The 22,651-nt window shown below is 42.5% G+C and overlaps 1 protein-coding gene across 1 annotated transcript in view; it reads right to left on the bottom strand.

The window, feature by feature from the left end:
* LOC129209475 (leucine-rich repeat-containing protein 7-like) overlaps positions 1-22,651 on the bottom strand; it is an 82,935-nt gene that overhangs the window by 7,328 nt on the left and 52,956 nt on the right. Inside the window, exon 2 of the mRNA XM_054833941.1 lies at positions 968-1,170. Within this exon, the coding sequence (XP_054689916.1) occupies positions 968-1,170 (203 nt within the window). The remainder of the gene's footprint in view (positions 1-967; positions 1,171-22,651) is intronic.

The raw sequence follows: 22,651 nt of genomic DNA, 5'->3' as shown, positions 1-22,651 counted from the left end.
ACATTACTTCATGCTTCATTACGTAGCTAGCAACTACTATTAATTGGTTTTTCCACTACCTTGCCCTCTTTTGTTTCCAGAACACTTACGTTACAGTAACTTTTAATTCCTTATTCCATTAATCCACAGAAGAACAGATTTAAAGATTCTATAAAAGAAGTTTTAGACTGGAAGGCCAACTTAAGCAATCTTATTGCGGGACCTCATTGGCAGTTATAAAAATATTGGTCAGATAGTACGGGCATTTCTCCCACAAGGATAAACAGCTTATCCTGACAAAGAGCTTGCTTTTAAAATGTTAGAAATAAATTCTTCCCTGTGAGGGTGCTGAGGCCCTGGCACAGGATGCCCAGAGAAGCTGTGGCTGCCCCTGGCTCCCTGGCAGTGGTCAAGGCCAGGTTGGATGGAGCTTTGGGCAACCTGGGCTGGTGGAGGGTGTCCCTGCCCATGGCAGGGGTGGCACTGGGTGGGCTGGGAGGTCCCTTCCCACCCAAACCATTCTCTGATTCTATGATTCTATGAAAAGCAGCGCTACAGAGGATCCAAACGTGAGATCACCAACTCCATATGTTAGTGTACTCCTGGTCAAGGTATCAAATCCCAAATTAATTACTTGCGGTGCAAGAAGTACTTCCTTTGAACAACCGTTAATTTCCCAACTTGAGGCTTCATTGGCCGCCCCCCGCTTTTGTGCTGTGCAGCAAGGAGAAGTGGGTGGCCCTGCTCCTCCCCACGCCGTACCATCTGCGAGAACCGTGTCTCAGCTCTTTGGGCTCTTCAGAGAGGGGAGGGCAGAAAAATCGTGTACACATGTAATTGCATCTCTAGAGTTAACAGCCATGACTCTTCCCACAGCAAGCGGGTCTCCTGGTCAAGAGCAAGCCCCGTTTCAGAGGTGAAGCACATGGTGAATACACATTTAAGAACACAACTTTGACATCTGTATTACAGGCAGAACACTGATTACCTTAGGTAGCTCTTCAATTTGATTGGCATCTAGGTAAAGCTCCTCTAATGTTCGTTCAAAGTTAAAAACCTCCTTTGGCACCTGCTGTAGGCCACAGTGAGAGTAATCTAACACTGAGACGATTTCTTCTTCACCACGAAAACACCGGCAGGGCACCAAGCGGCCGATAATTTTCCTTTTGGTTGTCATCTCCAAACAGCATACTGAAGGAAAAGGGGAAAAAACAGTTTTCTGAAACTATCAGCACTTTGGGGACTATTTCTTTAGAATTATTATCAAGATTGCAGTCCATTAAATACAGTTTTTCCTGAGGGACAGCTGTAGTCTGCATTCTGCATTTCTTATTCTACCTTTCTACGAAACATGAAAAAGTGAGATTTGCCAGCGTAATCACAAAACCCAATCTCAATACATCACCGGTCCCTGTTGCAGAACAAAACATGCCAAGACCATCCACAACTGTTCCTTTCCCGACCCATGAAAATTCGCCGTGTAAATCTACGCATACGAAGACGTTCATGAGGCAAAGTCCAAAAGGACAACGCTTGTGCTCCACGTTTGGTCCCTTGCTGGGTTGGGACTGAGTCACTGACGTGAATCTGCCACAATCATTTGGTTCCCATTCGCCCTGACGTCTAAATCCCCAATCGCATTATATCCGATGTCTCTGAAACCAGCAGAGTTCCTTAGCTTTCCACAGGTACTGCTGGAGAATATGCGCTGTCTTTTCGGCCATATGAATAAAGAAAACTTGAATAAAGTAAACTTAACTGGTTACAAAACTAGAACAAAAGTAACCCAAAATCAGGATTTTTGCCTGTCATTCCTGCGTCTCTGATATTACCTTAGCCTGTTGAAAACTCAGATAAGGAACTTTTAGCAGAAATACCATTAATTTCCCTGCAGTAAAATAAACATCTGGGAAATTTCACCATAGTCTGTTCCTTAACTTCTAATCTAGATGCCAAGTTCTGCAGATCTTCCTCACGTACACAGTTTGTTCAAGCACCTCTAACTCAGGTGAGTCACAGTTTACACAATTGTATCTTCTAGTTTTCAGTGGAATAAAAATATTTGAACTCACTACTCTTGAATTGAGAGAACACTCAATGAGCAGATTTTATACATGCCAAGCAGTCTCTAAATCTGGAATAGATATTGACATTTCTAGAAGTTATTTTAACATGATTATAGATAAATCAGGGTGTTCTGAAACATATTACCACAAAACCAAGAAGGGCTAAATCTTCAGCTCCCACCTTCTAAACACTTAAAAGGTTTTGAGTTACATTTATGAAAAAAATGCACAAAATTAGTCCAAGAAAAGTAAAATAAAGCTCATCAGGTTCCTCTTTCACAGGGTGCCTGTGAAAAAGCAACTGTATATTCACGCAAAATATCAGTGGAGATAATTCATATTGCTTAAGCCATCATTCATTCATTAAAAAAAACCTAATTGGTCAGATAATGCTCCATTCATGGATCTCTGTGGCTTCTTTATCATGTAATACATTAATATTTTGGAGGTAAATAAAATACTCTGATGTTTTATTTCCTTGTTTAAATTTCATTAGCACCTAACCTGCCTCTAGCAATCCCAGCGAGGTGAGCACACAAATACTGTCAGAACAAATACTGGTTTTTTTGGGTTTTTTCAGCTGGTTATCCAACTGGCAGCGCCAACGACAGCCTTCTGTTGGCTGCCTCTGGCTTAAGGGGAAAGTTAAAACAGAGAAAAGGGTACAGTCCTTTCGTAATTCAGCTTGACCAGATGCCAAGTTTGGGGGTTTAACATCAAAGTTGTGTCTTCATTACAGTCAGCTGATGCAATGAAAACATCTGCGTAACACAGTACACATAAAGTTCTGAAAATGGAAAAAGAGAACACTTATAGGTATGAAAAAAGAAGCAATTCAATTACAAGCTAATAAACCAGAAAAATCTAAAAGTTTTATTTCAGTTCAGTGCTGTAGTCCACCGCAGAACACGGAGAGCCACACAGGTAAAATGTAAGGATGCCACACGCCGCCCAACTTCACTCTGTGAACTTTGAGTTTAAATGTTCCTCATCTACATTCCTGACACCAGGAACACGAGATGCCCAGGCAGATTTCAAACCCCACGCTGTGGCCTGTGGCCCAAGAACTGGCCCTGGTTCTTGATTGGCACTCAAACCTTCCTGTGATAAAGAAATGTTTAACATTGCCCCTAATTTTCCTCTGGAAATAAAGCTATTGCCTTTGCAGCGTCAAATCTGTTGGTCAACTGGAAACACATCTGGGAGGAAATTACTTTTGTAGTTTTCTCAACTTCAGAAAATTTTTACTTAAGGCGGGCAAAGTCCCAAAGCTCTGCTGCAAAGCAAGTCCAGCGGGAGAGTGGCCCATCACGCCAGGAGTGCTCCCACTTCCCTCGGGTCAGGGCTTTTCCTGACCGCCCTGTTAGCTGCTCTCTCCAAATCGTTGTCACCGTATCTGATCCCGCCACCACGGCACATCACACGCCATCAGCTCTTCTGGTCCCTCACGTCTGTATTTGGGTGTTGAAGGCGGCTTTGCCCATCGCTACTTAAAGTTAGTCACCTCGCACCATGTTCTACCTGACTTCTGCATCACCTGCAGTTGCAGCAGCTGCTGGCTGCAGCAAACCTCCGCGCCCGGGAGCAGCAAGGAAAGGCGGCAGAGCGGCGGCAGGAGGGAAAGCTGTGCACATCCGCGGGGCTGCAGAAGGGGCCACGGGGAAAGGCTGTGGAGCGGGCGGTGGCAGGCAGCCTCCAGCCTGTTCCCCCGCCCGGGGCGCCCACCTGAGGCAGCCTGTCCCATCCCTCCCCCACAAAGGAGCACCCGTACGGAGCCTATGGGTGTCCCATCCATTCCCCCCGCCTCAAAGGAGCACCCGTATGGAGCCCACGGGTGTCCCATCCCTCCCCCCCTCGAAGGAGCACCTGTATGGAGCCCATGGGTGTCCCATCCATCCCCCCCCCCCCCGCCCCGAAGGAGCACCCGTACAGAGCCCACGGGTGTCCCATCCATCCCACCCCCCAAAGGAGCACCCGTACAGAGCCCATGGGTGTCCCATCCATCCCCCCCACAAAGGAGCACCCGTACAGAGCCCATGGGTGTCCCATCCATCCCACCCCCCAAAGGAGCACCCGTAGGGAGCCCATGGGTGTCCCATCCATCCCTCCCCCCCAAAGGAGCACCCGTACAGAGCCCATGGGTGTCCCATCCATCCCTCCCCCCCAAAGGAGCACCCGTACAGAGCCCACGGGTGTCCCATCCATCCCACCCCCCAACGGAGCACCCGTACAGAGCCCATGGGTGTCCCATCCCACCCCCCAAAGGAGCACCCGTATGGAGCCCATGGGTGTCCCATCCATCCCTCCCCCCCAAAGGAGCACCCATACAGAGCCCACGGGTGTCCCATCCATCCCCACCCCCCGAAAAGCACCCATACAGAGCCCATGGGTGTCCCAGCCTGTCCCATCCATCCCCCCCCCCCGCCCGGAAGGAGCCCCCATACGGGGCCCATGGGTGTCCCATCCATGCCACCCCCCGTGAAGGAGCACCCGTACGGAGCCCACGGGTGTCCCAGCCGCCGCAGGAACCAGCCACGGGGCAGGCCGCACAAACCCCTCGTGGCCTCCCAAGCCCCCTGCCCCGCCAGCATTCCCAGATGCGGAGGGCAGGCCGGAGACGGGGTGCAGCACGACCGCTGACCCCCCCTGCGCTGCAGCTTCGCTTTCCAAACAGCTCCTTTCAGCGTAGGAGGTCGGAACAGGCAAAAACTGTAAAAGCGTTGGGCACGGAATACGTACTTCAGGAGAAAAATGAAATTAGCTGTCAGGCTGCACAGCCTCTTTGTATTCCAGCACAGGAAGCAGCATTTGCAACTGCGTATTTCAAACCTTGACACAATAAAAAAATGCCCTTGGAATATCAAATTATTTGTAGCTTTTCAAGCCATTTGAAGATAATGAACAATTGAACAGTGACACGTACTTCCAAAACTACTCAGAAAAACATTCTTCCCCTAGGCATTACAAAGCACTTAGCTTTGCGTTATTCTCCTCTACTGTAGGCATACACATACAACAAACCCCACGTTTCATTTTAATAGAAACCCAGAACAATAACGGTATAATGGACCAGCTAGAAAGTGCACAAATAATGACGTGATAGAACTGTACTAAAAATAGCAATTACAACAGCCAAAGCATTTTAATAAACCAAAGCATTTCCATTATTGCAGTTCATAAAAATATCTGTAATTTCTTATTCAGTAAAAAGTTACTTTAAAAATTAGAAAGAAAAAAATGCTGAGGATAAACAAAAGTGATTTAATTACTTTGCCTTCCTCAAAAGCTATAGTAATATCCGATTGGCACGACGAATTAGGCTGTGGGATTAATTGGTTATCTGTTGGAACTGTCATCTTCAGGGAAAAAAAACCAACCCCAAACCAAACCAGAATGTGATTTGGATAGATGAACAATTTGTATTTAAGAAAGATCAATACTGGAATAAGAAAAGTACTTGAATTATGGTGCACTGCTAAGATTTTGTGAGAAAAATTACTGTGAAGTAACTCCACTAGAGAAACTGCTGCTTACAGAATATTTGCTGGAAGAATGGCCACGGGAAAGTACGAACTTAGGCGTATTTTGACAAGAAGTGGGATTGCAGGTGTCCATAGTCTGCTCCACTATTTACCCTTTGTAATTCAAAAGAAATCAAACAAAACCACTGAAAAACCTGTAAAAAAATCCCCTGGGATTTCTATTGTTCTTTGCAATCATTTCAGAAAGGACCAGTACAGAATTAAAGGAGCTGTGGTACTATTGAAAGGAGTAAAATTTCATGCCCTGTGGACTAACGGTAATTAAACCCTTTATTAATTTCAGTATTATTAATTCCTACCCTGGACTAATTCCGGCTTCGGTAATTACACTTCTCTTACCTACATTTTATTCCTTCCTGATTTTCATAAAGCTTTTCTTTTGTTCTGCTGGTTACTTACTGTAAGAGGATTGCTGCTTGAGATCCTTGGGAACGAAACCGAAGTCCAAGCCAGCCGAAAGCCAACCTCCCAAAACTGGGAGCCCGAGTCACCATACACATCGCCGCTTCCTAACACTCCTTAATCCCTCTAAGCGATGGAGAAAATCTTCCTCATCGAAACACCACTGCTTAGGACTTTTCCCCATTGAAACTAGTGAAAGAAATACAATTCTCCACAGCCGAGTGCTAGAGGTTATTGCTCGCCGTATGTCACACGCTATACGTTAAGACTACATACTCTAACGGACCTGTATCACAGTCAAAAATCAAGAAATGTCAGGTTGCCTAGCCAGTCGCACATGCAAGAACACTAAATTTTCAAAACTCATCGGCCCGCCCAGAGAGCCGCTCAGCAGGCGGAAAGCTCTGCAGGCTGTCCTGCGAAGGCAGCGGGAACAGGCGGGATGTTTGCAAAGCAAAAGCACTTGGATGAAGCGTACACCTTTTTCCTTTTTGCGCTTCTGCTTAAGGAAATTTCTTAACGTCTAAACTAATACTTAATTGTGTACAACTGCACTCATAACAAACCGTAAGGTACCGTTTTTCAGCAATTCAGAAACCCCAAATGAAACACAAACACATTTTTCCCCACAAAAGCTCAAAAACGTTATGAGCTGTTTTCTGAATGCTTTTTTAAAAAGATATTCTTTCTTGAATGAGATTAAAGAAACTGTGAAAGAAGCATAAACTGCTATTTATCAGCTTCATGCAAGCATCTCATTATCATTGTCTGCAGTTTATTCTCTTATAAAGAAAATCCTTAATCTGAGAAAAACAGTTTTATGGAAATTAATTACAATAAAATCTAATCTCTTCTCAATTAATGGATTTTTTGTGCAGTAAAACCACTAATCAGTAATCACGAGAGAAGATGTTCTCCTTACCTATTTAAAGGACAGAGGCTGAGAAAATTGCTGTATGGCTCACAAAACTCTGATTTAAAGATGGAACAAAATAGCTCGACAAACTTCAAAACTTCAAGTATCTTGAAAGAATAGGAGAGGCAGCAATTTTTTTTCAAAAGACCAGACAGAAGAATTTATTTTTTCATCGCAGAAGCTTTTTCCTCTGCATGATCAGATAGAGCCATTTTCCTTTTTTCCCCTCACAAAGTAATTAAAATTTGATTAAAAAAACACAACTAAAAAAAAGTCATATCTCTCTGAAAGTATTTTTATCTAATCAGTGTAGTTTTATCCTAAAATATGCTAAGTATTATCTTCAATATGCTTTACTTTTCCATTAACCATGTTAAAAAACTAGTAAGAACGAATAGTGAGTAGCAATTATTGGGCAAGCGATTTGAAAGAGTTGCAACTTCAAAACTAGTTTCAAATTGCCTTTGGAATCCACTCGATTTCTTGTTGATAGTGCATTCAACAAAGAATTCCCAAATACCGTATTTGAAAGATCTGACTGTAATTATGAAGTCAACTCCGCTGATCACTTGGGACCTGCAAAACTTCAAATGCAGATATTTATGCCCATGCTTAAAAAATAACCCAAAGAGCCGAGCACCGAAGCACCAGGTGGAAAGCACTGGTAAGACCATTAGAAAAAGCTTTGTGATTCACAGAAGCTTTGGTTTATATCGGGATGACGGGCTTAGAGCAAGCAGAAGAATGATTCTGTTTCCATAAGGAAACCAGCTCCTAAAAGGATGGATCCTACTGAATTCTACGCAGCTCATTCTTTAAAAGAATGCTATATAACCCTTCATTTAAAAACTAGACCAGACTTCACAATAATCAAATCAAACATCATTTTTAGAAATGGTTGCCTGCAGAAGATAGAGATTTCCCCTGACAAAAAAACACCAGGTGTAATTTTCCCAGCGTATTCTGCTGAAAGACCAACCTGAGTGAAACCAGATGAGAAGTAACGGTGACGCCGCCGTAACGCAGCTTTACTCACGACACGACTACCTTCCCGCAGCCCGCGCCCCTGTCACGAGCTCCGCTGTGCATTAACGTGCCTACGGACGTACACGCTCTGCGAGGCCTTGAACGTCTTCACTAAAACCAAGTCGTTTGAAATCACTGAAGGCGATTTTAACTCTTAGAAGCAAACAATAGTTTTCTGACACCTTTTTCTAAGGTGTCAGGTAGATATAGGAAGAACAGAGGTAGTTAAAATGCTACTGTAAAAACCTCCAGAATTTGCCTCTGTATAATTGGTAGTACAAATCAGTTTTTCATCTTCTGTTTTTCAGTATAGATTAATTATGGATTTAATTTTTCTACCAACCAAGTTTTTGATGTAACGCTTCATGTACTTCTTCTTATCCCAGGGAGGTCTTAGTTCCCCGCTGCACTGCCACGGTCAACGGTCTGAGTCAAAACTCAAACAGGAAGAAAACCAACAGGTAGGAAGTAGAGGAGGACCAGCCCGTGTTGTCTGGCAAGGTATCAAACATCAAATCATCAATGCTCCTGAAATTGCACTCAGAAAAATGCAAGAAATCGCAAAGGTGAAGTGATCTGGTAGTGCTAGAAAGTTACTGAGAAATCCTGAGAGCAAACAACTCAGAAGTCTGAATGAGAGCATTACAAGGCTGAAATGAGTAATAATGGTAACATTTGCCAGAGGGTTCAGAAAATATTCATTATATTCAAAGCAGCAGACAATTCGCTTCACTGATTTCTTTGTCGTACATCGCAGATAAGTGATGATTTTTCTGTTCCTTCTTTCTTTCTCTTATTATCAGCACAATCAACAACATTAATATGCTAATACGTTGGCTCTTTGCAGTGAGTTACGCTATCAAGCCTAGAAATCACAAATATATCAATCACCAAACCAATCAGAGTTTCCATCCTCCCGACGCGGCTCCCGCGGGACACAGCGCTGGCTTCGACGCTGGCATGGCACCGCCGGCCGATCACAAGAGGCGGCTGCAGACCAAACTCCTTCAGCTACTATTTCTTTTCCTTTCTCTTCTTAAACCGCACCTTGTTGATGGTAGCACCACTTTTTTCTTCAAACCCCATAAAACGCTCGTTTGCCTTTTCCGAAGCATTTAGCATGGTTTGTGATGCCCCAAGTGCTGAAGGTACAGCGGGTACCTCTCCTCTGGCCTCAGGAAGGCACGGGGAGTTCTCATTCCAACAGACCGGAATTTATGTTGTATTTTCTCTGCTGAAAGAGGTTTGATAATAGGGACTAGGCATAGGAAATGGAACAAAGCTGAGCATGAAGTTGGGATTAAAAAAAAACAACTGCAAAACAACCCTCAAACTTCCTTCAGCCAAAAGCCTTTTCCTCACTGATATCCTCCCGCACCGGCCAGATGTCCACTTTTGTTTTCTTTCTTCTCTTTTCATTAATTATGTGTGCCGCGTCGATGATTTACCTTGGGCCCATTTTCAGTCTGGGTCACTGAAATCATTAGGGAACTTCAAAGCTCTCAGAGTCATCTTCATTTTCAGTAGAACTTTCCAATTAGAAACACAGCACTACTGCTAATTGAGACATTTTTTAAAAAATGTAGAAAGATTATCTCTGCATATGCGAGCTCTGCCCTCTTCATCCACCTTTAGTTTTTAAATATGCCGCTCACCTTTCTATTATATGCATCTTTGTGGGCATCATCTTGGCACTGTCTTGTATGAAACTCTGTGAGTTTTTACTCATTTATTTCTTTGCTTAGTCCGCTGTATAACTCTTAATACCTCCATTTTGTATTTTTTATTCTAGTCAAGAGTTTTTGTCTATAGCCGTAAGACCATACTTGAGAGATGAGAATTACGGTTTGTAAGCTCTTACATCAGTAGTCACTGCTATTTTACACATTCTCACGATTTTCCAATTCAAAAAGAAGTTCTGATGAAATGTAATCTGCTTATTGTTTGCCTGAAAACCAGCAGCCCTCTTCCTTAAAACTGCACATCAGCTATAAATTTGCTTTTTCCCTCCCCTGAAGATACCCACATGGGAAGGTGCATTAATGCCTTCGCAGAAGACATTACAATATGTCACTGGAAACAAAAGCACACCTCGGCTTACCCACGCCCAGGAAAAATTAACTTATGGGAGAGAGGCAAGGAGGGACTAGAACTAATACAAAGAGCGCAGGACGGCAGGAAAGCCAGCCCGCTCACACGGCCGCTGCCAGGCAGGCTGCAAAGGGCAGCGAGGGGCAGTGGGACGCGGCTGGCAGGAGCCACCACCATTGCGACAGCTCGGAGCACCCCTGCTCACCGAACCCCTCGCTGGGGCACGACTGCTCCTGTTACCCCGCTCAACCTGGGGATTTCTCTAGTGACGTGCTGCGGACACATCGGTCCCACTCTGCCTCCCTTACGGAAGGGCAGGGCAGCTCCAGCAGAGGAGAGACGCGTACGCGTAAGGAAGATGCTCGCGCAAGAACGAGCGTGCTTGAATTGGTCTCAAAGGCTGGAGACCAGAAAAGTTTTGAGAGTCGAAGCAAAGAGTCTTTTGCCACCCTGCTTTCAGTGCGAGTACAAGGTAAAGAGCCCTGGGTACCCCAAAACAAGACCGATTCGTTTCTGACTGTACCTATCCGTACGACACCCGCACAGCAGTGTATGACACAGATCTCCGGTCAATGGGATTTGACTTCACGGCGGCAAAGTCCCCGCCACGTATGTTTTTATCCATACGTACAGACAGGTGAGCGTTCAGGAGGTGGGACAGGGAATGTACGGGAACAGGTTGGTCAGCCATCCTCCCCGCCACGATCACAAACACCCCCCGGTTCCGTTTTAATACACTCTTCCGAATATTGGACGGGACTCCCAACCCGTCTCTGCTCGTAGTTATTATCAGCTGCTAAAGAGAAAGCAAATGAGACTCTACGGGTGATTCTTTTTCCAGTATTTCTGCTAAAGTAAACACAATGGTGGACTGAAAGTATCTTTCCACGTAGGGAAAGAAAAAAAAGAAAGAAAAAAGGCAAAAAAGGCAATTTAGTCTATTTTAATACCTCAGTGATAAGACCTATGCAGGAAGGGAAGGAAAACAGGGGCAATAGTAGAAGACTTACGGAGGGGAACGCCTGCAAGCACGGCTCTGAGGGAGCGCGCGGCGGCATTTCGGAGAAAGGCTCCGCTCTGCAGACGATTGACTTTGAACATGGCTGGCCAGGGAGCACCCAGTTTCAGAAAAACAACGTAAAACTTCAGGGTCTGGGTTTTTTTGCAAGGTTGCAATTAGTGTATTTTAAAAAGGAGAAAGCACGCTGGTTTGTTTGATCAGATGTCTTTCCCTTTTACCTCATTTTCTCCATCGGAAGTCACTACATATTTTTTTAAGTTACAGTTTCGCATACCCTGTTTAGAAGCAAGAAGCGTATTCTACTGAAATTTCACACTTGAGCCAGGTGAAGGAATAAGGCAGGTGACTTTTATGTTGTAACTGGTAACTCAAATTTAGGAATTTCAATATTCAGTTTGTATAAGCCATTTGTAACAGCTTTCATCAACTTTCCTCAAAAGATTGAGAAACTATGCTTCTAAAGGCAAAGTCACAATAGCAAAATTATTAGAATGCTTCCAAAGGAGAATATGTCTTATCAAAAAGAGGGGTGTGAAATATAATCCAAATTGTTTTCTTGCACAGAAATACCACGATAACCAGCATATCTTACCCAGAAATACCATTTAATGCATGGTAATTGAATTCTTTTCATTATATTTCCATGATAATATTCTGCATTCAAGTTCGTATTTAGATTTTGCTAATCCTGAAATAAAATAACCAAGCATGAATAATCAGATTTCAACTTCACCTTAGGTCTCCTGAGAATATTACTCTCAGAAAGTTGTATACGATTATTAGAAAGGTAATTTTCTCTACCTTTGCTACAAGATCTGGGACGTCACTGATGACTTCACCATCATGAGATGTGGGAAATTTGCAAAAAGAATAAAGTAAAATTTAAGACAGAATTATTTCTACAAAATATCAGTCAGTTCTAAATAACCAGACCTTTAACCCCCTCTGTGACGCAGGACCCAATCTTTACCTTTTATGATAAGATATTCATTGATTTCAATTAAAGCTTACTACTGGTCTTGCTTTGAAATTCCTAAGTGAGGTTTTCTGAGTAACTGTTTTTCCGATGATCTTCACCTTAGACAATGACGATTCCAAGAACAAAGACTGCTTGGTGACAGCAAGAAGAGTTCTGGTGCTTTGGGCTTTTTAAAAATCTGTATCCTATTCTCCCTCAAGACAGTTTTTGCATAACCTTACAGAAAACTCCAGGTTTGTTCAGTTTCTTTTCATAAAAGAACTGACAGAATTTCAGTGCATGTGCATGTTGGTGGCACATGTTGGAAATCAACAATTAGGCTCTTAATTGCTAGAAATTACAATCACTTTGATGGCCCACCCAGCAGACATTCAAGTAGGAGAGAATCCCAACAAACTGAGACAAGAAATAGCCTTCTTTGGAGAGTGTGCTCTCTGGAACCTGGGAAATTTACATTTAAACTTAGATCTTTGATGTGTTTCAGCTTTTACTTGAAGTCATCCTTCAGTTTAAAAGATGATCTGGTATGAAATTTAGTATGAAATATGTTTTATTTCTTGCCTTATGGTGTAATGGATTTTGCTACCCATATGATGGCTAGAACTGCTATCCAAAGGAACACTATGGAAAACTTAATTTACCTGCTAAATACATCAACTAAACAAATTGGTATTTAAATACGAGCTATATAACTTTCATTAAGTCTGGGTTTCTTCCTCCTAGAGGAACAGGATCATACAGAATACCCAATTACTTTGCAGTGGTTTACATCACAATCCGTCTGCATTATTCCTGACATTAATCAGCTTAGCAGGAGCTTACTACAGGAAAACCGTACGCATTTTGCTGAGTTCGCAGAATGAAAGTTCCAGAGATGATAATGTGCAACTACAAACTGCGGCTGGCAAAGAAAGTTTTAATGAAAAGTGACGACCATGACTCAGAATGAAAGCTGATCTTCTGAAAGAACCCAGGCAAAGATGTGCTGGGACAAGGGACCTTTCTCTTCCTTGTTGTCACTGCTGCCCTGCTCAGCGCGTGCATGATACAGTCACACTGCAGCAGATATTACCGAGGTCTAAAACAGAAGGAGGTTAAGTTCCTTTTCAACATGTCATAATACCTATCTGTTTAGACATCTGTATTTCCAAAACACACTTACATTTGAAATACATATAACGAACTGCCTAGAAAACGCACGTTGCTCGCTCACCATGCTGAACGTTCACGCCCAGTCACAAACATTTTTCAAAAACCTTTTCCTTTTCAAAAAATAGGAATTTGTTGATCACAAAAAATACAGTTCTGATTCCACGTGAATTTTTTTGCCAACCCTCACCACCACTCACACTCCACCCTGAGACAGGTTCTGTCCCTTAATGTCACCACTGTGAATATTCCTACTTTTCCCTGTGTTTTTCCTGAGGCCCACGTGAAGTCTAGCCCACAGCCCAGGTGCAGACTGTGTCCTAGTTCCACACCAGAACGGAATCTGCTCGTGCATCGCTCCACCCCTCCTCATCCACAGCTTCTTCGCGTGCGCCAAAAAGAAACCGGGCCATGCAGGCACTGAGTAACCTGGCAGTGCCACAATAATGCCGATCCCCTCGCTCACGCCGTCCCTGACGGTGGTTACGGGACCAGCTCAGCATGCACTCCACGGCGCGTTACAGCACTGGCAGGCAGCTCTGGGCTTCTCCTTTCCTATTTGTGATGCTCCCGGCCACCTCCTCTTGACCTTTCATCAAAGTGTTCCTCTTGGGACAGCCCTGTAACAGACACGCTTTTCCCTATCACCCTCCACGTTATCACCAGCTATAGTCCATCCAAAGCCTTTTTTGATCCCTGATTGTCTTCTTCACCACACTCTGCTTGTATGGGAAGCGTCTTGACTTCACCTTCCCATCACCTGGTTCAACTCTTCCACTTCCCAAGTGACTGAAGTGTCAGAAGTACTGCTTACTCTCTGGTCTCTGTTGCTTATCTGCTCTCTTGTCTCAACATCTCCTGGTATCCTTCTGGTATATTTTGCATAACCTATTCCCCAGAAGGCACCTACCTTCTTTAGCCTTTTCTTCCAATCACCCACCAGCAGTAGCTTCTCATTTGCCTCATCCTCTCCTTCCTTCCTGATTTTAACACAGTTCTTGACTCACTCTCCTTCATACATCCCCTTTTGTCCTCCACATCCCAACCACAGGTCTTACCTTCAAGCCGCTCTTCTGGCTCCCATCCTCCTTCCTTCCCCTCCCCAACCCCCTGCATCTGGCTTTCGAGTTATGCACTACCACAACTATTGCCAATAATCAAGCTGGCTTTCTACGCGATTATTTTCTCTTCTATGAGTTCCTACATAAACATTCAGATTCTCCAAATGAATTGCACAAACGCATGACTTAGTTCTTACCATTGTTCACTCGCAACTAAAAACTTTTCCCCCTGCTTACTCTCGCTTCTTTCTATAGAAGATCTCAAATTTTGCCAAGAAAAATATAAAACCTTTTATTGGCCATCAGTTCCTCTTTCTTCTGCTATTCTACCCTCCTTTCTGGCTACAGATGCAACTTTTTTTCAGTGCTCCCCATTTGTTTCACCATACCCATTAATGCTATACATCCGTGCTGTAATATGCTTGCATGTATGTTCGTAAGTCGAATTATCAACGTGCAGAAGCCTATGTCTGTATACCAAAATGTCAGCACAAGTGACATCTTAAAAAAATAACTCCCACAAGTATCCATGAAAACTGGTTGCTTGAATATGGACATACAATTTTACATCTAACCAGACATTTATCTCTAGAAATACCTCACTACCCATGAATACCTGAGTACATCTCCTCTGTATTTCAATGTATACAGTAGCTGCCACGTTTCTCTCTTGCATATTTTTAGCCAGAATCAAGTAATAAAATGTGAATTTTGCCCTTTCCCCTCAACACCAACCAGTCCCATCACTCACCTTGAGCTGTGAAGTATTAAGCACACAGACACCCTCAATTAACGCCCCCCCAGAACTCAGGGGGTTGTGTATTTATTTCATCTCCAGAGTTTAAAATACATTTATACTAGAAAAAGTTCATTTCATTACCATAAAGACTATATTATATAATTGCAGAACTATGAATTTTTTTATATGAATTCACAGGAAGGATCTGCAGAGAGTATTCTCTTTCTGTCCAACCATACTGACTTCTCCTTAAAATCTCACAAGGTTCAAATTCTATGGCAGGGGACAATCCTGGGAAATGACTCTGGAGGCTGGCATAACAAGAAATATCAGGAGAGAAGAAAAGATGTGGACCAATGCAAAAATGACATATGACTCTTGGAAGAAGTTAATTGTGCCATGGCAAATGAGCCTACCTCTTTACTGGGTTTTCATGAGTGAATATCAGTTTATTAAACACATACAAAGAATATTGAAGACTCAGAGAGGACACCACTAGTAACTGCAAGAGGGAGATTTCCAACATTATGGTTGTCTACACAGCCATTGGAGATCACAAGGATGATCTTTTTGTTAACGTTATCATCATATAATGTAGCACTGGCAAATGGCTTCTTAAAATTTGATTTCACTTCCCTAAGGAAATTTGTGGGTGGCACATTCTCACTTTCTTTCAGTAGCCCAGATTTTTACACTGAAAAACATTTTGCAGTTTTCTCTGCTGTGGTTTAAACATGTTTTGCCAGTATCAGTTGCCCCATCATCTTGAGATGAATTCAGAACAGTGTGTAAAGTGGAGGGCCTTTCTCTGCCAATGCTGCCATTACCAACCCAGTGCAGAGCTAGCATGCCCAGCCCAGCCCAGCCCAGCAGAGCCCAGCCCAGCAGAGCCAGCATGCCCAGCCCAGCCCAGCAGAGCCCAGCCCAGCCCAGCAGAGCCCAGCCCAGCCCAACCCAGTCCCAGAGCAAAGCTACAGAACTGCCGCAGCTCCTTATCTGTTTTGTGTCCCTTGCTCCGGGTGTTCCTGCTTGGGCTCAGAGTAACTGCCACTCGTACAAGAAAACGGCAGATTTAAGGGCAACTTTAGGACTGCTCCTCTCTTTTTCAAGTAAATGATTGTGCCAGAAGGCCTTGGCTTTATAAATCTGAAAAACCCCCTACCCGACCTCTTTTTTTGCTTCAGATGTTCCCAAAGAACAAGAAAGAGGGCCTTTGATTGCCTGACACAAATCCAGCTCCTGTTTTTAACAACAAATTAAAAAAAAAAAAATCTATTCAGCAGTTTGTGGATGTAAACTCCGTATCAAAGTCCAGGGAGTCTTATCAGCTTAGATCAGCCACTCTCAAGACGTTAGAGTGACAATGGTCACTCTAACACGTTAGATACGGGAACACCTCAAAAAGTCAGGCTTACTATGCAGTAGGGATAATAAATATGCTTAGGGGCATCATGGAAAATAAAGATGTCTATTTATTTGCTTTGTTCCATCCTCCTACATAGCCACTAAAACCACTCCCGGCAATAAGGCATGCCGTGTTGTGAGGGGCTCGTGTTTAACCGATAACACTGAAAAACAAACAAAAAAAAGAAAGGCAGGCTGCAAGACACTGCGTCGATTTTCGTGGGGAAGGTATTAGCTGTTAGCGTGTACTCTCTGCTGGTTGCTTTTCTAGCTCATGTCTATTCTCTCTACTCTTTCAACACATAAATCAATAGTACTCACCATTTTCTGATGTTTTAGGCAGAATACATACAGAACTTCCGTTACCATCACGGCCACCGCTGAATGAGAACTGACGTCCCTGCAAAATGCGGGTGCTAAACCAGGCCTGGAGACAGACCTGCCCACGCCACAGAGCTGATGGACCTCACCGCATCGTGGCCACGTGGAAGCCCAGGGTCTGGAGCAAGCTGGTCCTGGAGGCTCCCTCTCGGTCAGCAGCACAAGAAAGCCGCCTCGGTGTGTGGATTTATTCCACAAGGTAGGGGTGTGAAATGGATGGGATGAATAGCCCAGGCCAGTCCAAAAAACGGCATTTGAAAAGAACTGTATTTCTGAGGGTTTTCATCAGCAGAGGGCTCTAGAACTACATTCTCTTAAGTATCGTGTTCCCTCCCATGATTAATCTGTCCCAGTTTTTTTTAGTCAATTAACATGCTGTTCTTATGGTACAAATGTTCTCTAAAAAAATTCTCACAGCTGAGCTGTCAAACACTGAAATTCAGTACATTGGAATGTCAGGTTTTTAACAAAGTCCTGGAGTTTGTAAAGTATAATCAGAACTTTAATGCCCAATTATGCAATCTTAGCAATGACTTTCTGAAGAGAATTTTATCACTTTCATTGTAAACTGGGATCATCAACCAGAACTGTACCAAATTGTTCCACTCAAGGAATACAAGGGCTTGATTCTTAATGGAGGGGTTCATCCGATCATCAGAAATCGCAGGTGTGGATATAACAGCTCTGGAAGATTCAAGCACTTTGGCACATTCTTTCCATTCAGCAACAATGGTTTTCTTTGGGGTTTTTTTTTTTTTAGTATTTCCCTTGCTTATGCACGCTTTTGTCCGGTGGTCATAATTAAATCGCTAACTGTTCACTCTTACAAAACATAAGGTCTTTCCTTGTCTCAGCTCATTTAGTTTAGCAGACATTCTTCAAGGGCTAAGACACCTCCCCCGAGCAAGCACAATGAATGCTAAATGTCCAACATAATTTCTCACAGCCTGAAACAAGATTAAAAAAATGTGGACAAAGGACTAAGCAATATTTTAGCATCCACCCACCTGCTAAATTAAGTCTTGGCTGTATATAAATGGCGATAGCCTTTTGGCAGCACCTTATGAACAGACATGCAACTTCCATTGTACAATCTGCTCTGGTGACAAGAAGTCTAAAAAGGAGTGCAAGCTTGGCCTGGAGGCATGTTGTTAGGAGCTAGAGAGAAATGAAATGTGGACTTTCCTGTCCTTGACCAAATGAGCAAAACTATGGTATTTTAACGGACATGTGTCTGCACCAGGTACCAAGTATTATCATCATCTGGACCACTACAAGCCAAAGCAAAAATTCCACTGAAGCAGGTACTAAGCTAATGCCAAATGAAACTGAAAAGATACACCCAGATCTGCCTGAGTTACAGCTATGCCATAGTAGTCTTACTAATATTTGTAAAGGTGTTAAAATATACTCCTTACCTCATTTTAAAAAGTTCGGGTTAATTCTTACGGGAACCATCAATAATGCAATTTCATCTGCTTCAGAATACGACACTCAAGCAGATGCATTCTATAAAGATTTAACTAGTTTTTCTGAGCTGCATCAATGTTGTATTTGATATATCGTTCTCCATAATCAAACTGAATAATCCCTATTTTGTCATTCTTACAGTGTAAGCAGCAAATGACTCAAGGATTTTCCTGAAGTTTTTATAAATTTATCTAGATAGTTTGTAATTTCATCAGTTTATTTCAAATTAAATGAGTCCAGCAACATTTCTACTGCCAATTACAAAAATCGTGCATTGATAAATTTCTCCATGAGCAGCATAGCAGAAGATGCTCCACCATACCTACTCCAGTGTTCTTTTGCATTTGACATATTTCTTTTGCTATTGCCTGACTCATCAGAACATTTTAATGCTAATCTAAACTGAAATATTTAGAACATATTTGTAATTCAACAGTTGAAAGATGCTTTGTCACTTTACAGTCTCTCTCTCTCTCTCTGGATTCTCTTTGTGAGAGCCAGGAAGGCAATGGAAAAGGCTGCTGTATGGATGTGGATGTCCACATCAAAAACCAAACCAAACCAAAAACCCCATACACTTGAATTATGCACATTAAAGCCCTTACTTCTGGGTGATTACCAAACACCACTGCACAAACAGAAAAGAAATGAGAAGTCATGCATTTGCTAATTTACTATAGGTAGTCAGCTCTCATAACTTGGCCATGATTCTGCTAACATCTAATTATACACATTCTTTCTGTGAGTTCTAGAACAGCAAAATAAAAATTCAATCCCTCCATAGCCTAAAAAAGCAAAAAACATCCTAGTAGGACTTAGTTTAAAAGAAACAAAATAATTTTGGTAACTATCAAGGTATTTAATTTCGTCTATTGACTGGTAAGCAAGGCTATCTTTAAACCACCTTCAGAAGACAGGAGGGGATGAGACAACACCCGCAGAGTTGTTATTGCTCATGGCTTGAGTGGCTCCGCACATGAAGAACGGCGTTTAGCTGTAACTGCTGCAAGGACTTCCAACAGACAATATTTCCAACCCTCAGCTACATTGGTTTTGACAGTTTTACCCAGTGTTGTCATGCAAGAGAGGGACTTGCAGAAAGCTCTTCTGCAGAAGACATTGCAAAAGCCAGGAAAAAGTTCTGAAGAGTAGTTTTCAGGCTTCAGAGCCAGTTTCTCAGCCTCAGCTTTTTGGTGAGGTTCACTGATTTGAAGGCATAGAACTGCAGACTGAAATAAATTAAAAAAAGAATGCCACCGTGCTCAGACTGTCAGTTGCCTGTTGAAAAAAAATACATGGATCTAAAAATGAGGACAGGCTGCATGAACAAGATCAAGACACCGTCCGTTATTTTAATGGAGTGGAAAATAAAAAGAATTTGGAGTGGGACATGAAAGAGTCTGGAAATGCATGAAAAATCACCAGTAGTCAAGATGATTACAGAGAAGCCACGTAGGAACAGATAGAGGCAGAACTGGAACAAAAGCTGAACAAAAACTTAGGCGAAGGCATTTAGTCGATACATAAGAAAGAGTAAATTGTAAATCCAGCAAAGGAATGCAATGATAGCTCCACCGATGAACCACCGTCCTTTCATTTCACAGCAACTGCCTCAAACCTTTTTATCTCTGTAAAGAGGTGATTACAGCTTTGTTGGGTCAAGTGACATATGGATCAGGACTGCCCAGAGTACAGTACTCTGAGTGCCACTGAACCGCATTAGAAACTGAACACGAACATCTGAATTTCAGCCTGAATGAGGAAAAAACATTTGGAACAGCTTGGAATGAATCCCATTTCTCCCTCCCACCAAGGAAAACAGATGGTATCGGAAAGATGAACAACATCCTAACAGCCTATGCCACTGTTCTTAAAGAATAAAAACAGAGAGGCAGAGGACTATAGGACGGGAAGGAACTTTTCTGGTGATGCCCTACCACAGTTTACAACCACGGCATTTAACCTCCTACCCAAACCCTTCTAACTCCATCTCCAGCCGAGTGTTCTCTTGCTCCTGGCTAGTCCTACTGGAATGTTCTGGTAGAACTTCACTTTTTCTGAGTTTCGTACTACTATTAATAACTGGCCTAAATTCATTCAGAGGCTATTTATACCTACTTACTCCTTTGCCAACATGCTCATTTATAGGCATGAGCTTGATAGAATAGACACAAGTCTAACAGAATAAGGAAATTCAGAAGAAGCAATAGAAACCGTTACAAAGTCATCAAAACCAGATTCATCCTTGTAGAATCTTTGTTGACCTTATCTGGCTATGTAAGGTATGAACAAAACCAATGTTCTAAAGTACTGTTATTTAAACTATTAATTGACTGCATTTAACTGCTCTCTTAATCTGCACACTGGGGGACTGCAGAGAGGACAGACCTCGACTCTTCTCGGAGGCGCACAGGAAAAGGCCAAGGTAACAGGCACATGTAGCAGCACACGAAATTCCGAGTAAACAAAAGGAAAAAAGTCTCCACAATTAATGCGGTCAGGTACTAGAAGAGGGGGGCCCGAGAGTTTGAGGGATCCTCACCCCAGAGATACTCAAGAGGATGAGCAGCCTAACCCGGCATCAGCGCTCGCCTTGCTTTGAGCAAGAGTTGGACCACAGGCTCTCTACTCCTCAACTTCAATAACCCTAAGGTCCTATGCCTTGTTTAGTCATAGGCTTTCGTTTAGAAGTTCAGTTCATACACCGAAAATATCTAAGACCAGGAAAAAGAACTTAGCTGAAGGTCGTGTCAAGCTCTCCTTCTTATCAGGTGTCCACTTTCATTACACGATGCAGCAGCATGGGAAAGGGTTTTTTGGAGTAAAATCCTGTTCCACTTTTTCCAAAAGATGTAAAAAAATACCTGCATCATTATGCTCCTCAGAAATGGAACAGAAAGACATTAGCGATCATGGTTCTGGTGTCATGTAGAATATTAAATACACGTAAACAGTATTTTAACAGGCTTGTTGCCTGTTCCTTGTCAGAAACCTGACAACTTCCAACTTGGGAATTTTGAATGGTTGGTTGGTTTAAACCATATGCGTAGATAGTTATTTATTTACAACACATTATGTAGCTACTCTCTTTACTCTCCAAATTAAAGCTCGGAAACAAACAAAGAAAAATAAACAAAAAAACCCCTGTACACATATTTTACATTTATTTCCTTCCTAGTTATGATATTTAGTCCATTAGTTATGAAATTGGTCCTGTTCTGTGGTTCAGATGCTCCCAAGTTTCATCCTGCACATCTGCCAGTTAACTTTTTAAGACAATATTTTGAGATTCAAACTGTTGGGTATTGACAGCTGCCAAAATCAGGCTGGAACTGCTTTTAATCTGGAAATTTTTTAATTTTAGAAATCTTCTGAAAATAGCAAATGTTTGGTAAGTATGCTGATATTCCGCAGTTCAAAAAAAAAAAAGAATTCATCAAGTATTTAGTAAGGGAGCGTGAATCTTCAACACATTCAATGACTTTCACTTCATGAAATGCCTTCAGCAAATACCATTTAGCCTTAATATGCCTTCAAATGTACGTTCAGCGCTGTTCTCAGCAAAACCACTTCTTCGTATCAGTAGAGAACAGCTATTAAATTGAATTTAAATAAAATTTAAAATTAGACAGAAAATTTTAATTAAGTTCTTCCTGCTTTTTATTCAAAGTAATCTCTGACACATTTCTCCATTTGTTTTAATCCTAGCAAATCAGACACCAATCACATATTAGCTTTCAGGCTGAAAACTGCCTGCTGTGATCAAACTAGAGATCAACAATAAAATTCAACAAGTCCTTCCTCTTCTTATCTCTCTGCTATACTGACCACATCCAGGTCTAAATGTTCTGCGTATCACAGGAACAATTCCAGTTAAATTCCTTAGATTACTTTAAATTGGCATTGGTATTATGGAAAGGATAAGTAAAAGTATAAGTATGTTAATTCTAATATTCTGAAATCTTTTGCCAAATTCTACAAAATAGACATTTCTGCTTATGCACCTGGACTTATTTCTTTATTTATCATTAAAAAAAAATAAAAACTGAAGGTTTGGGCATCTTTCCCTAATTTGTTTGCTGCAGATAGAGCTATAGAAAAATCTAACAAAAAAATAACAGGACAAGTTTGCAGCTGTGCCACCAGATCGAAATGGAGAGAAGTTACTGGCTTCCCTAACTTTACATCCCGATGTTCAAAAATTCAGGACCAAGACGAGTATTCGATCGAAGCCCGCAGAACTGTTACGACTGCCCTGTGCTTCTAGGTAACGTTCGGAGGTCTCAGTCAGACTCTGCTGTCCCACTCTCAAAGTTCTGCGGCCTGATTTCACAGCACGGGCCAACACATCGGCAAAACACAGACGACGGGGCCGGTAGAAACGAGATATCCCGGTAACGTCCCGGTAGGCTCGTTCCCATGAGC

This window comes from Grus americana, chromosome 8 (assembly GCF_028858705.1).
Source record: "Grus americana isolate bGruAme1 chromosome 8, bGruAme1.mat, whole genome shotgun sequence".
Lineage (NCBI taxonomy): Eukaryota > Metazoa > Chordata > Aves > Gruiformes > Gruidae > Grus > Grus americana.
The sequence above is the reverse complement of the archived record's forward strand: the minus strand, read 5'-3'. Positions and strand labels throughout refer to the sequence as shown.